Source organism: Saccostrea echinata, unplaced genomic scaffold, assembly GCF_033153115.1.
Source record: "Saccostrea echinata isolate AGI-Se365-2 ecotype Australia unplaced genomic scaffold, CSIRO_AGI_Sech_v1 ptg000047l, whole genome shotgun sequence".
NCBI classification, from domain to species: domain Eukaryota; kingdom Metazoa; phylum Mollusca; class Bivalvia; order Ostreida; family Ostreidae; genus Saccostrea; species Saccostrea echinata.
Genome location: NW_026889796.1, coordinates 13,754,189 through 13,770,901, shown reverse-complemented (window position 1 = coordinate 13,770,901; position 16,713 = coordinate 13,754,189). Strand labels below are relative to the sequence as shown.

Sequence of the window (16,713 nt, the reverse complement as noted above, 5' to 3'; positions counted from 1 at the left end):
CACGTTTTTCTATACATTTGCTATCTCCAGGTCATCGCTCCACGATTTTAAAAAGTAATTTGTGTGTATCAAACTATTGACATTAAAATTTTAGATCCTTAAAAGCCTTTTCTCGACATATTCAGTCATATTTTGTTTTTAAAAACTAGAAATAAAATTGCAGTTTTGCTAAAAATTTTATTTGAAACATTTTTGCGTATCGGACAATTCCCTGGTGTTTGGAAACATACTCATGTAATTTCTGTCTTTAAAACAAATTCATCAAGTTAATTACATACCGGTATCCTTATTATGCTGCATAGGAAAAATCTTTGAAAGAATATAATGTTCAAATACTTTGTAAATTGTTATACAAACTACATTATGGCAGGTGCGTAGCCAAATAAAAGTGAAGTATACGAAGAGGACGACGGGGGTAGGGTGGGGGTTAATTTCCAGTTTTCACAAAAAACTATATTAAAAATATTATCAAATTAGCATGGTTTAACTATGCTACAACAAAAAGTGGATGGGGGCAACCACCCTTTCAGTGAACATTTTCAATAGTCAAAAGTTAGGTTTTGAAAAGAATAGGCAGGGAACCCTCCCCCCCCCCCCCCATACTACATGCCTGCTGGTGAGGGCCCAGAAGTTTCTGAGTTTTACCAAATACATGTATATCATTCATTTTCTTGCAAAATAAAAATTATGTCATTTATCTTTTGTTTAGAAATAGAAGACATAATATTTATTGTTTTAACGCAAAGTTAATACTTCTACGGAAACTTAGTGTACATGTAGTTTAGGCTAAATATCTAATCGATATTTGGTATCATACTCTTTTCTATCGTTCAACAACTTGTATACTTAATGTTAATTATTAACAAAAAATATCGTATTTTAAATCATATACTACATGTAGTAGATCATGACATTCAAGGATGTGTCTGAAATTTTATTTCTCAAAGATCTTTAAAAAATATCAAAAATTATCAATGTATCAAAGAACGAATACAAGTTCATGAATGCTTTATTTAAATTTGGCAATGATTTAATAAAGGACTTCAAATTTTATTATATAGTCATGATTATATAAAATTCAAAGCGCTCTTCAGCAGTATGACACAAAATAATTCGAAATCCGAATATTTGTTGGATGGTACTGAGATTTTTTCTTCGAATAACTCTCTCTCTCTCCCATAGATTTTATTTATTTATTCATCTATTATATTTATTTGTTTATTTTTTTACAATTATGTGTATGCACTTGCATATTTGCGTATAGGCAGCTACGCGCCTATCATTAAACAGTCACCCAGTTAAAAGAAATTTATCATAATAAATGGTTTGTGTTAAACAATAAAGAATTCGAATTAACTTGTTTTGCATTTTGTGATAACAGCAAGACATTCAATACGGTTTGTTTAAAAGAACAAGAGACAGCATAAATTTACGGGTGAAGTTCTTACCCTGGTACCTTGTTGACTAATTATCTTTTCAATCAATCGCAACAGATCGAAAATAAATTTTCAGTATATTTAGTGAGAAGGACGGAAGCTGGAGTTCCCCAGGGCTCTATTCTTGGACTTCAACTTTTCTTACTTGATATACAAGACCTACCAGGTGGTCTATTGGGTACCTCTAGGATATTGTCATATGATGCATGTTCGTGTCAAACACCTTTCAAAACGTGCAGAACTTAGAAAGGCTGAGCAATCACGACTTATAAATGAAGAATGGCTAAAAACGACTTGTGAAATTTAATCCCAATTACCAAGCTGAAATTATTAATATTTTTCAGCAATGAAGATAAAATATATAATTGCACTTAGTGTTGAATAATCAGCAAATCGATCCTTCTCTTGGTCACTATCATCTTAGACTTACATTCTCAAACCCTGGGGAGTGGAAAAACCACACTGACAGTATTATACAAAAGGCTTCCAAAGAAATTGCAGTTTTTCGTAAATTAAAAGGGTTACGTATCGTGATTTCTTAGCTTAAATGTATTCTAGTATTACGTTTATACATGTAAGACCGATACCACTTTTGGAATATGCATTAGACGCATGGAACAGCATCTCCGCAGCTGCTCTGAAAGGCCTGATAAACTTCAGCAAGAAGCTGTACATATTGTAACTGGCGTTCCTGTTTATCGTGCCTTGAAAGATTTCAAGTATTTTGTGCTGCCACGGTATATTATTCTTAAATTGAATCATTTAACTATTCTCTGTTAAATTTTAGTTCACTATAACCTTACAACTGTAAGAAAAAAAAATGTCCACCTAAGCCAGATTTAGTACTTACGAAAATATACACTGGTCACCTTAACTCACGTGAAAGGGTTACAAAATATTAGGGAGACCAATTTTTTTGTATATTTTTACCTACAAGTTTTCTGTAAAATTTAGCGTTAAAATGGTAATTAATAAGCCCAAGTACCAACAAAAATGCATTTGGTTTTTATTTCAAAGCATAGGGGAAAAAGATAAATTTTGTCTACTTAAGCCAGATTTCATGGCATTGGTCCCCTAACCCAGAAATCAGGATTATATATATATATATATATATATCTTTAGAATATATACATGTATATATTTTTTCAATGTTATGTAATTAATATTTACTTGTAACATGTATGACTTGACCTGTATTGTGGAGAGGACTTATATAGGCAGTGCCTGCTGTTCAATCCAGTTATGTTTAATCATAATAAAATATTGTTTAACTTAAATAAAAAGTGGAAAATCTTTCGAAATCAATTGAGGGTCAGTGTCGTATAGTGAGACTTCCCCATAGTGAGATTTCCTCGGAAGACTGGCTATATAGTGAGATATACCCCGGGAAGACTGGCTATATAGTGAGACTTCTCCCCGGAAGATCGACTGGCAATAGAGTGAGACTTCTCCCGGGGAGGTCTCACTATATAGCCAGTCTCTACCCCCTTTCATAGTGAGATTTCCCCTCAAATGTAGTTTCCGGAATATTTTATTTCATTGTAAAACAATATTTTTTCAGTATATGAATAAAAGTTCTCCGTTAATTAATAATTAAACATCTTAATAGCCTTTTAACAGTTTGTTAGCCAAAAATGATTATGGGATGACATGTACATGTATATTGATGTGAGAAAACTGAATGAAAAATGTACGTTATTGTAACAAGTATACATCTTTCTTCACTATATTGTATTTATTGCATTCCCCATGAAGGTTAACATAAGCAAATTCCAAGAGTCCACGAGTAATGATCTATTAAATGTTAAATGTATTTCTTCTGATAAGAATCATTTTGGAACAATTCAATTATTTACTGTGCACGATAAATTTTTAATGCGCACTTCTATATTTATTCATACATGTATCTATTTTATAAGATCATTATCAAAACGCAAATATATATACATCGTCGATGTAAATAAAATACTACTGAACATGGAAGGGGGAAGCCTCACTATGGTCGTTTAGGGGGGAAGACTCACTATATAGTAATTCTCCCCCCCCCCCCCCACCGGGGAGTCTTACCGCTTTATATAGCCATATTTCTGGGGGGAAGTCTCACTATGGGGGTGGGAGTCTCACTATATGACACAGGACTAATTCAAGTTAGCGCTTTAAACTTCTTGGCTGTTGTCCGAGCAAGCCGCTGTGATGTAAATTCAATACGAACGCTAAGGTTTTACCCATCCTCTTGTATAACAACTGTTTACAAATTTTACGAATACTGCTTAGTGGTTACATTTTTTAAACACATATACAAAAAATATTTGAAATTACTGTTGCAAATGTTTACTGAAAGGCAGCTTGCCTCTAACTTCCCCACATTTTTTTGTTGCGGCATATTCATACCCCCCCTCCCCCCCCCCGCAATGTGTTTTCGAGAGAGTCAAAAAATTTAAATCTTCCCTCCAATCCACGAAATAAGAATTTCGAGTTTGAACACCCCCTTTTTTTTCCTAGTGAAAGATTATTCAGGTAAGTTGTAATTTTTTTTTTTCTGACTACCCCCCCCCCCTTTTTTTTGAAAAAAGTTCTGCTTGTAAACCGCCGCTGGGGAAAAAATGTTACATTCCACTGTTTATTCTGTGCCCCACCCCCTTTTTGAATAAAAGTTCTTCTGTCTGTAATAGCTGAGGAAAAAATGTTACATTCCACTCTTTATTCTGTGACATTAATGAAGCCAAAGAGATGACATTTCAGGCTTTCTGGAAAGCCAAACTTGTTTATCGTTTATGTTTTAATGGCGTCACGATGATAGCATAAAAGGCAAACTAATAAACGTATTTTCAAAATTGAAGAGTTCCAACTTTATAATTGGTTGTCTATAATCGACGAATTTGCACTAAAAAAAAAGACGATATTTCAGCGAGTTTGCCCTTGGGTGATAAGTAAAAGACGTATCCGATGATGTGATGTAATATTTTCTAGACAATTTCAATATTTCTACCCTTGTGTAAATGTTGCACTGTGAAATTTATGTCACCTAGAATGGAGGCTAAGCTGATATGTTGAAAATTCACTCTTTGCCACAGATAATTATTGCACAGATTAAAGACTAGCCATTGCTGTACTCATGATAAAGTGTATCCAACTTCATTAAAGTTTTGTAAACTTAGTTTTCTAAATTTATTTAATTCCAGTTTTTTACATCCAGATTAGCATAAGGCCATTGTAATGTCACAACCGTCATACCAGCCACCCGCGGGTCCGCCCCCTCAACAGGGGTACCCACCCCAACAGGGTTACCCACCACCTGGACCACCACCCCAACAGATGGGATACGGACCACCCCCTGGTATGTTTACTATGGTAACTGCAGTTTCAAGTGTATATTTTACTCGGACATTATAGATGTTTGTAGATGTTTTCTAGCATCATATTCACCCACGGTGTAATTACATGTGTATATGTACGCTAAAATTAAATATGTTTTAAATAAAAGTTTTGAGCTCGTACCGCTTATCAAATAGATATTTTAACATTGATTTAATTTTCTAGTGGTATATTTTGAGCATATTGACCTGTAAATGACGTTAAATATATTGAAAATGTAAGCTATCTTCTATATTTATTAGATTTCAGTTTGAATATCCCATAATTGTTTATCAAATAATTCTTTTAAAAATGCCCTCATTTCATAAAAAAAAAAATCATTACGGCATTTGTTTGGCCTTATAGCCCAAACAGTTGTTGTGGCCCAGCCTGTGGTCGCATGTGGTGTTCAGGTGATGCGTGAGTGTCCAGTCAGGGTCACGTGTGCTTCCTGTCGTGCTGACGTTGTGACAGGTACAACGTTTGAGGTCGGAATGATGACGTGGCTCATCGCTGGAATCCTCTGCGTACTTGGGTAAAATATTGTTCACTTTTATTCTGGAGTGTTATTTAAACAATAAAATGCTTTCTTTGGTTGTTGGTACGAGAATTAATGTTGCAGCTGTTGCAGAAAAAATCCATATTATGTAAATTTTTTCTGCAATAGCTGCAATTAACGTTAATTTCCGTACTAACAAACAAAGAAAGACATTTTATTTTTTATATTTATATCTGTATAAATAATCATTTAAAGTATGATTTAGTAGATAAAATAGTGTATTGTTGATGTGTACGTCATTGTTCGTTTCATTGATGGAACAGTCAATGCTCAGGAAATCTGTAGAGGTGATATGCATAGCGATGTTTACTGACTGATAAACGGCAACGGTTTTCTTACGAAATAAAGGAGATAATTTTCAGTTAATATATTGAAATGAGGTCAGTCCTCAAGTAGAAAATATAATGAGCTTTATACACACAACACAGTACTTTGTTGTCAACATACTCCAACTCCCATTTCTAAAGAAAAAAGTTCTAAATTTGAAGCTAATTACTTGCAATGAGACGCTGGCGTACAGTGTTATATGTTTACAGATGCTGGCCTTGCTGTCTGATTCCTTTCTGCGTTGACGGGTGTAAAGATGTCATTCATACTTGTCCTAACTGCAAGGCCCAAGTGGGCGTCTACCGACGCATGTAATCCTGGCGCATCCAAAGCTTTGAAAAGATCCTGACGCTAGTAAACCTGACGCATTTATTTCTGTAAATCTTGTTGTCAAATCTAGTTCATGTACTTATAATAATATTATTATTACAGGTATACAGGTTATATAATTGCTTCTGATTTATAATTGTATGTCATACTACCAGTAAGGTGCTTTGTTATCTATCAACTATAGATTTTTAATGACAGTTGTTACGATTATATACATGTATTTTATGCTTTTATTTTTAAATGATTAATGTATTCTTTGACGTTTAAATGTCATATCAATTTAAACAAAATACAGAATAGATGTTAATAATTTGTGCGCTTATTTGTTACTGCTGATCTGAAATATAATTTTGAAATTTTAATTCATCAAATGAAAAATATATATATGCTCATTATTTTCTTATTAGGGTAAACATGACCGATTTAATTTGTTATTTAAATGACATGTATGTCCCTTGTAAATCTTTAGGCAGCAAGAAAAACATTGTTCTCAAATGTGTATTCACTTGGACTTTTTTTCAAAATAATACTGTACTGTCATTTATTGTGTTGACCCTTCTTTTCGTTTTAATGCCCAAAATATCATTTAAAAATCTCAGCTTCTCAACAAAATGCTTTAAAGATATGTCATTTATTTTTATTCATGCGAGTTCTAGCCGGCTTGAAAATAAATAAATTGTATTTTAATTAGAGACAAAAATATTTGATACTTCATAGCCTTAAAGGAAGCATTGTTACATGTAATTCCTTTAGTAACATGGATATTGTTATCATTTTCCTCATTTCACTTTTAAAGACAGAAATATCCAGATATGTTTTATCCGTCAAAAGTTTTAAATTACTTATTGTCCAAATAATGACAAATATTTTTACTTGTACATCTACTTGTCTCCATATGAAATATTTTATGTGTTGTGTAATATAATTATATATAATAATAATTGTAATATAAATATAAAGTTTGAAAACTTAATTTTATTGTTGTAGAAATATTCATTAGTTTATAACTGAAGAAAAGCGGATTTGGACTAAGTCCCCTTTGAGAGCCTCTCCCTGAGCTGACCGATGACGTCACTACTGGCTGTGAGTCTTTCGCTGATCTCCCAGAGTTTCCTGGCCAGTCCCTCGTCATAAGCACACTTGGGGACCCACACATTTTGGTCATATAGACGACAGTCCATGTAATAACCTCCAGTCTGCACTGAGTCATCCAAAGCGCAGAACAAGATAGACGTGGCGCCCTCTAACGGCGTCTTTTGAAAATGTAGATAAGACATGTAAACCAAATAAAACGTAAAAAAAATAATTAAGGATTAAGAGAAAAATGGTCAAGTAAAGTTTTTAGAAATATGTGGTACCTTTACACATTGTCCTGCTATGATGGACTGCAGAAAAAGATATACCCAGGATATGTCTGTGTATAGTTCTGCTTGTACCAGCCCTGAGTGGACAAATGTTACAGCGACGCCTGTCAGTGAAAAAAATAATGTTCAATTTAGTATTGCATACATTACAAAGTGTTCTTGTAGACTTTCTTTCAAAAATATATTCCACATGTTCTTTTGTCTGTTCAAACCTGAATCTACCGTGCGTCTTGCCAGCTCTTTGGTAAACATTAATAACGCCAGTTTAGATTGATAGAACCTTTGACTGTGGAAACCTTTCTCAGCTCTTAGATTTTCACAATCCAACTCGATGGATGCAGGAAGAACAGAGCCTACATTTACAACGCGACCGTGTGACTTCTTTAATAAATCTAGAATTAGATTGAAATACTTGTAAATCACTGACATTTCTTTGTCGCGAATCACAAGATAGAGTATGTAAATGTATAAAGCTTATCTATATTGGGTGAATGATTCTTAGCATGAACATTTTGATTTCTTATAAAAAAAATATTGAATTAGGTAAAAGAGATACCGAATACCAAAACCGAAATACATGTAGGCATAGTTTTAGATAGAATGGTCCATCGTTAGAATTAGTAATGTCCAATGGACCCGGTTTAACGATAGAAATGCGTTCTGTGGTAATGCAGCAAGGCAAACACGGGCGATAACTCTAACTCGGTACATTTACTTTGAAAAATTCAGAGTTCCGAATTTCAACATGGCATGTAAATTTGAAGCAATTAAAAACGTTATGAAAAAGTGTTGAATTCTTCCATCATATGGATCAAATTTTTCGATAAAAGATATCTACAATCTAAAAAAGGTTTGTTAAGATTAAATTTGATGGTTATTTTCAATGCAACTTCATTTATTTTTCTCCAAAATCGTTTCGGAGCAATTCTGCAATTTTGTGCTACATTGCCGGTATATGGGGGGCATTCTGACTTGAGGTCCTGTCCCGAGACACAGTTAGATTATTCTTACTAACATAGTTTATTCATTGGCATCCTACATCTTTCCTCAATTGAAAAAGATTTATCCGAAATAAAAAATAATAGAATGTAACTTAAACATTAATTAAGTAAGCATCAAAATTTCAAATAAAGAGAAATATTTCTAGTTTAAAGAACGTTTTATTGATTATAAGAGGTTTTAGTTGTGCCCCTTTTCTGTATTTTCAGTTTAAACATACCTAGTAATAGAGTTGTCAGCAAATAAGGTCCAAAAAAATTGGTGGCAAAGATTAATTCGAGGCCTTCTTTTGTCACTGTTCTCTTCCTAGCTGTAAACATGAGTTTAAAATATTAATATCAGGTATGGATTCTAATTATCGTTTCAGTTCTATGATTAAAAGTCAGAAGTAATCACTCACTGCACATTTCTGCGTTGTTGATAAGAATATCCAACTTTTTCTCCGATATTTTAAATGACGTTACGAACGCTCGCACAGATGACATCTGACTGACGTCAAGTTCTCTGTAGACAACATTTGTGTTTCCTGTCAACTTTACAATTCGCTGCCTGGCAGATTCTCCGGCTGTCTTGTCTGCACACGTCATGATTATACGCCCTCTTCTTTTAGCTAATTCAAGTACTGTATTGAACCCTTTTCCTGCAAATGAAGAAAATTCGAATTTTATTTCATTTCACGTAACCTATTTTTATTTTATTTTACGTCCAACTTGAAGCTACAAATAACGTTAAATACTTCATTGTTTTACTGAATGCTAAGTTTCACAACTCTACATTTGTTTTTTACAGTGAACATTGAAATGGGAGGGGCACTCCTTTTATATTGGGTAGTTTGAATGTGCCGAAGGAATGTCCTTTTTAAACTATTATAATTGAATTCTGTTTGTAACGCGCCATTTGATTGGATAAAAAAATTACTTTATATCATATAAATTGGGTTGCCTGCGTCACAATGACTTGCGTCAAAAACGTATCGATCCGCCTGACGTTACATTTAACGTAGGTCGCGGGTTTGCTGACGTCGTTAAAACTGTGTACACAATTTATATGATTTGGGCGACTTTCTTGTGCACATTTGATTATGACGTCACAATGAAAAAGAGATCTGCGATGATTTTATTAAATTCTTCAGTATATCATTATTTAGTTTTAACTTTTCTTGGAACTGGTAGTTTAGTGTTGTATTATTTAAGCAGCGACTTATCACAAATAATGAAGGCTTTTTACGATTTGTATAGTCGATACAATACTTAGACATTACTTTTGTTGGAGTTGGTAATTTAGTGAGCTTATTATGATTCGAATGATCGACACTGGAAGTATTAAAAAACGTTTAATTATATTTGTTATCAATCGCATCTTCTCGGGCCTTTCCTGCAAGCTTGGAAAAACAAGTGCACGTGGTTGTTTTTCGGCTTGTCGGAAAGGCCCGAGAAATAGCGATGGATTTGTTTTCACTTGGTATCGCGAAACGATATGGAAGTTGTACAAAGTTCAACTGACCTTTTTTCCTTTGATCGTATTTGAATTAACAGTTTGATTTATTAATAAAGAAGCCATTATTTAAAAAAAATCGCAAATACACCTGTTATATCAAAAGATTAAACTTTATTTTTAAAAAGGATATTTTAAAAATATATAGATCTACAAGTTTATCATAAATTAAATACTGCTAAGGTACGATGAAACATAAAGACAAATTTTTAGCGACACTGACCTCCTGTTAGGGGACAACTATTTGATTCTGAGGGAGAGGGGTGGCAAATTTTACCGAGACAGATTGTTTATTTTCATGTCGGTGAAGGACAGATTATTTATTTCCAAGAAGAAAACAAGGACAGATTATTTATTTCTTCTTCACTGAAAAAAGTCTGACAAGCAAAAAGAAAAAGGAAAACATCAAAATTGAAAACTCCCGGGGGTGGGGGGGGGGTGCTAGAACTGGTCATGGACAGATTAATTATTTATTTTCTTGCCCAGTCGAGGACAGATTATTTATTTTCTTGCCCAGTTGAAGACAGTATAAATTTATTTCCAAAATCTGTAAGCCCCCCCCCCCCCGAATGAAATGATCGTCCCCTAAGCAACAGCTTGCAATGGTGTTACCTAGGGCTGGGACGATACTGAACTTAGCCGATCCGATACATATCACGATACCTTAGGTGCGATACGATACATATAACGATACATTTAAAACCAAATAAAACTATGATTTTTTTTTAGAACATTTAATTTGGAACATAACAGTGTATGAAAACAAACTAATTCAACAAATGAACTGTGAATTCAAGTTTCTTGACTCAAATTACAGTCAATTATATTAAAATTAATCAGAAATCTTTAGTCAATTTAATATAATCCGGCGTGTCTGACGCCATTTTGACGCTTATATCTTGAATTCTGTATCAGAAAGACGTTTGTACTTTATTTGTGTTTGTTTAAAGGTCTTGATGATACAGACTAAAGGACTAAAAATTTCGAATTCTAAAGCCCGGACATTTTTGGAAATTAAAAAAAAGTGCGGTCAGGTATCGTGATACTAAATTAGATGAATCGATCTGTAGATCGTCAAAGTGAATACTGTGATGCATCGGTGCACCGGTGGATCGTCCCACTCCTAGTGTTACCTACGGATTTTATTCGCTACTTTGCTTTCCATGTCCAACAAGTAGAATTAATGTTCTAAAAAAACTGGCTGTTGATTACGTCAGATAAAATTAATTTTTCAATTCTCGTCCCATTTACCCCTCTGAAAATGTGGTATGTAAAAATAAATATTTTGTTTAAATATATACTGAAAATATATTGTATTTAGCCGGGACGATATTTGGCAGAAATTCGTTGATTTGAGCGCCTTGTTGAATGGTCTAAATAAAAACATTTTATATACTTGAATTACTTGAATTAGAGGATGCCGTTTTCCGCCAGCACGCTGGAAAAGAAAAATACACAGCCAAATGTAAGGATACGTCTAATCTACGAAAAAAGCAAAACAAAACAAACAGAAAAAAATGGTAAGAAAACAGCACATTAAGAAAGTAAATTGGAAGAAACTAAAGGATTGATTCATTTGATTGTGGTTTTACGTCCCTTGCGAGAATTTCCACTAATATAAGACGTACAAAAGGCCTAATCTGAAGAGAAACATTTCTAATAATCATTTCATTGATATTGAATTATTATGATACGATTAACGGGCCTCTTGAAAGCAGATAGACGTGAATTACTTTTTTATAAAAATTATTTTATCTTATTTTTTTGCACTGAATACCGGATATCTATATTCACGACGTCAAGCATGACGTCGCGATATTTTATGACGTCGTTCTTAAAAATGTTACATTTTGCGATATAAAAGCAACTATCCACATTTAAATTACACGAAAACTAACTCGAAGACATATTAATTTTTTCACATTGTTTTATTTCAAATCAATTCCTTGTTAAAATACCAAAGGGGAAACAATTTCGTCTGGACCATTTAAAAGTTATTGATATTTTTTGAAACAAAATCTTGCCTCAAAACGAGCCGAAAACGACGTTTTTCTTATATAATTCAATAGAATAACGTCGAAAATGTCACGACAACAATGGCATGTTTAGGATTTAATTACACAAAAACGATGCAGACGAATTTTATAAAATTTTCAGAGAATATAAAACGAAGGTAGAGGATTCATATAACTAATTTTCATGGTATGTTTTCGGACACCTTTAAATGGCCTGCAAACCCGCGACCTACGTTAAATTCTGTGCAATTTGAAGTCAATTTTTAAGGGCAATCATCTTTTTTTCTTACACAAAATGAAAATTAGTGTAAATATATATAAATGAATGAAAATTAAATTATAAGGGATGAAATTAATAGCTACCCAATTTATACGGTATAAAGTGGGTTGGGGCAGTTTACGCTTTTTTTATGCTTTTTGCTATATGACATGACTGCATGTAAATGGGGTTCGTCTAGTATTAGGCACACGCCCAATATCAGTCCCCAAAACACACACACACATATGTAATTCGTCAAAAAGTATACCGATTTACAATATATATATATAGTGTTTTGATGTAATTTGACACTTGCCTTTCTCTGCACCAGTTACAATGACTGTTTTTCCTTCCAAGTTCTTATGTCTGACGTAAAGTTGATCACGGCCTTTAGTGTAAACATATGTAACGACCAATAGAAGCATCAAAGCAAGAAATAACAAACCGATGTACAATTCCATAATGTACTTAGAACCTCTCTGCTACAGCATTTCTTTTGCAACTTTCTGTTGTTTTCGTCTATAACATTAAAAAAGTATAAAATAAATGGTATCCAGAAAAAAAAATCACTTAAAGGTATGAAGAAAAAAAAAATCACAAAAGTATTAAGATAATAAAAACTACAAGAGAGAAAAAATCGCTATGTTAGGGAATCAAGGGGAAAATCATAAAGGATACCCAGAAAGAAATTAAAAAAATCATTTCGATACTGTTAAATTGTATTATTTAGAAAAAATCAATACAGATATACAAAAAAAAATTTCTATAGGGTATCTAAGAAAAATCACTGCAGGATATCTAGAAAAAATCTCTACATGTGTTTCGGGGGGAAAATAGCATAAAGTTTATCAGAAAAATATCTCTGCATTTGTATGATATCCAGAAAATAATCATATCAGGTATCTAGACAATGAATTACTAATAACACAACTCTAATAACAAGAATGGATAGATCTTCAATTGATCTTGAAAAAAATAAATGGCCCCCTAAATATATTTTAAAATACTCACCTTTGAAGTTATAATAATGACGTAATCATATATTTTTTGACGTCATAGAGGATACCCTGATCAGTACTAAACGCTAGAGTAACACGGTCTTTGCGTATATTTTTAGAAGATTCATTTGAAATGATTTGAAAATAAACCCCAGCGATTAATACATGTTTACATCTTCCCACGGTACTAAATTAAATGTCATCACTTTTTTAATTAAATCTCAAAATCGCCCGCGTGACGCAGTAGTTACTGTTAGAGTGTCTGCTCTAGAGTTGCGGAGTAAGGAGCTAGTCCCTACGTCGTGGGTTCGAATCCCACTGCAGGACGTGGAGACTGGGCTTCGGATTAGACCGTATAAACCGATCGAGGACCCATGTCGCAGAAGGTGTTGGCACGAAAAAGATCCCTCACTGCTCAGTGGCCCTAAGTGCCGAATATAGGTATAAATTTGCAGCCCTCCACCTGCAAATGGTGGCGTCTCCATATGAGTATAAAATTCTTGAGAGGGACGTCAAACAACAAACAAACAAATAAAAGTCTCAAAATACCTTGGCCTTTAACTAGTTCGATCACAAGTTCATTTTTTCCAATTTTTCCCTTTCAAGGTATCCCTCGAAAATGGCTGCCACTTCAGAAAGGGATCCATCATTTTTTGTTACCTGCTGTCTATATCACAATGACCTAGAATACGGATAATCTCTGTAAAAATCGACCCCCCCCCCCCCCCCCGTGCATAGCCGAATATAACATTGTAAAGGTTCGTATGATAACATGTCAAACCTGTAAAGTCAGTGCCCTAAAACGTTCAGTATTACGTAGCATGACCTTTGGCTTTCCGGTCAGATTAGATTTGTCTTGGTGGGGTATGGTAAAGGTACTGTGTATAGTCAAGGGCCTCCAGATCCGGAACACAGCATCGGCATGTTTTTGTTTAGAATTAATCTGGTGCTGTTCTGATTTTCCATACATTTTATAACATTTACATTTTGTGCCTGTGATGGCTTTTTCCAATTTTAGCCGGACTAGACATGAACGGACAATTAATTTGTCCTATAAAAAAGCCAAAGTGAATTACCAATTGAAAAATGTTTTGCGGTAAATTTCCACAAAAGATTGTTGAACAGAGCAACTTCTTTATATTGAAATTATTATCAATAGGAGTAAGGCTACCTACGCCAGAAGAGGAAAAATTTTAATGCATACCCTAAATGAAACCAAGATGGGGTGCTGTCATTACATGTATGTATTGAATGTACTCGGCCTTCCAAAATCTGCCTACTTTCCTCCAAACGTACGCTCATTAAGTAGACTCAAGGACAACATGTATTTCTTAAAAATATCAAAGTATTTCCACGGTCAATTAACTGTTAATCTTTACCCTGTTCACAGCTGAATCGTCTACTTTATATCTTTGTTCATCAAATGTAACTTTCTCAGAACATTTCGTTTAAAAACTGAACAAGGCACAGAATTTATAATTTTTTGTGAGATCTCCTTAATTCTGTCTGCAATCTCGATAAACTAACAAGAGGCCCAGGGGCCACATCGCTCACCTGAGCACTATGGCTAGAAAAAAGCAGTAATCAGTTCAGTCTTGAAAGGTTGAAAAGTTTAAATATAAAAGTGGGGGGGGGGGGGGTTCATGAATTGAACAAATTTGAATCTACATTATCTGAGGATGCTTCCATTTAGATATGACCAATCATGGCTTTGCTGTTCTTGAGTAGAAGATTTTTAAAGATCTAACCTATGTATTCCTATGTAAAACTTTGATCATCCATTGTGGCCCCACCCGACCCCCAGGGGTCATGTTTGAACAAAATTGAATGTAAACTATCTAAGAATGCTTCCATATGAATATGAATATGCATATCATGGCTTTGCTGTTCTTAAGAAATAGTTTTTTTAAAGATTTTTACTACGTGTTCCTATGTAAAACTTTGATCGCCCATTGTGGCCCCACCCTATCCCCGGGGGTCATGATTTGAACAAATTTGAATCTACACTATCTGAGGATGCTTCCTTGTAAATATGACCAATCATGGTTTGCTGTTCTTGAGAAGAAGATTTTTAAAGATTTTTCCTATATATTCCTATGTAAAACTTTGATCGCCCATTGTGGCCCCACCCGACCCCCGGGGGTCATGATTTGAATAGAATTGAATCTACACTATCTGAGGATGCTACCATATAAATATGACCAATCATGGCTTTGCTGTTCTTGAGAAGAAGATTTTTAAAGATTTTTCCTATATATTCCTATGTAAAACTTTGATCGCCCATTGTGGCCCCACCCGACCCCCGGGGATCATGATTTGAATAGAATTGAATCTACACTATCTGAGGATGCTTCCTTGTAAATATGACCAATCATGGCTTTGCTGTTCTTGAGAAGAAGATTTTTAAAGATTTTTCCTATATATTCCTATGTAAAAACTTTGATCGCCCATTGTGGCCCCACCCGACCCCAGGGGATCATTAATTGAACAAATTCAAATGTACACTATCTGAAGATGCTTCCTTGTAAATATGACCAATCATGGCTTTGCTGTTCTTGAGAAGAAGATTTTTAAAGATTTTTCCTATATATTCCTATGTAAAACTTTGATCGCCCATTGTTGCCCCACCCTATCCCCGGGGGTCATGATTTGAACAAATTTGAATCTACACTATCTGAGGATGCTTCCTTGTAAATATGACCAATCATGGCTTTGCTGTTCTTGAGAAGAAGAAGATTTTTAAAGATTTTTCCTATATATTCCTATGTAAAACTTTGATCGCCCATTGTGGCCCCACCCGACCCCAGGGGGTCATGAGTTGAACAAATTCAAATGTTCACTATCTGAGGATGCTTCCATGTAAATATGACCAATCATGGCTTTGCTGTTCTTGAGAAGAAGATTTTTAAAGATTTTTCCTATATATTCCTATGTAAAACTTTGATCGCCCATTGTGGCCCCACCCGACCCCCAGGGGTCATGATTTGAACAAACTTGAATCTACACTACCTGAGGATGCTTCCACATAAGTTTCATATTTTCAAGCACAGTGGTTCTTGAGAGGAAGATTTTTTAATGATGCCATTAATTTTTCACAAATTCTTAATTATCTCCCCTTGGAAGAAGGCGTGACCCTTCATTTGAACAAACTTGAATCCCCTTTACCCAAGGATACTTTGTGGCAAGTTTGGTTGAAATTGGCCCAGTGGTTCTTGAGAAGAAGATGAAAATGTGAAAAGTTTACAACGACAACGACAACAACGACGACAACGACGACAGACAACGGACAAATTTTGATCAGAAAAGCTCACTTGAGCCTTTGGCTCAGGTGAGCTAATAATATAAAATCTGAGGACTCTTTTTTCAGTCGTCCGCTTCGTACATAGGTTATTTTCTTTACTTTGTGGAGTTACAAATTATTTTAAAAGCTTCGATGTTACAGTATAGTTGATTGATCATTATTTCTGAAATTTTAGCTTTTTCTCCCCCTCATTAAATTGACGTAATATTTGTGCTCTAAAATTTGGTTATTTTTTATACGCTTTGTTTACATCTGCTGTGGTTCTATGAATAAGCAA

General features: G+C 34.3%; 2 protein-coding genes across 3 annotated transcripts in view; one reads left to right on the top strand and one right to left on the bottom strand.

The window, feature by feature from the left end:
• The window catches only part of LOC133202760 (lipopolysaccharide-induced tumor necrosis factor-alpha factor homolog), a 59,716-nt gene extending 52,737 nt beyond the window's left edge, over positions 1 to 6,979 (top strand). Inside the window, exons 2-4 of one of the 2 annotated variants that reach the window (XM_061338637.1) lie at positions 4,633 to 4,773; positions 5,157 to 5,325; positions 5,886 to 6,979. In XM_061338637.1, the coding sequence (XP_061194621.1) occupies positions 4,653 to 4,773; positions 5,157 to 5,325; positions 5,886 to 5,991 (396 nt within the window). In that variant the 5' untranslated portion in view covers positions 4,633 to 4,652 and the 3' untranslated portion in view covers positions 5,992 to 6,979. Of the gene's footprint in view, positions 1 to 4,618; positions 4,774 to 5,156; positions 5,326 to 5,885 lie in introns of both variants that reach the window. The other variant, XM_061338638.1, reaches the window with a different exon arrangement.
• LOC133202759 (retinol dehydrogenase 11-like) lies at positions 6,962 to 12,625 on the bottom strand. Its single transcript, XM_061338636.1, has 6 exons — positions 12,448 to 12,625; positions 8,770 to 9,003; positions 8,590 to 8,679; positions 7,583 to 7,762; positions 7,365 to 7,474; positions 6,962 to 7,259 (listed from the first exon to the last, which is right to left on the bottom strand). The coding sequence occupies exons 1-6, from the start codon at positions 12,596 to 12,598 to the stop codon at positions 7,035 to 7,037; spliced, it is 990 nt and encodes a 329-aa protein (XP_061194620.1). The 5' UTR covers positions 12,599 to 12,625; the 3' UTR covers positions 6,962 to 7,034.
• Between the last annotated feature and the right edge of the window lie 4,088 nt (positions 12,626 to 16,713).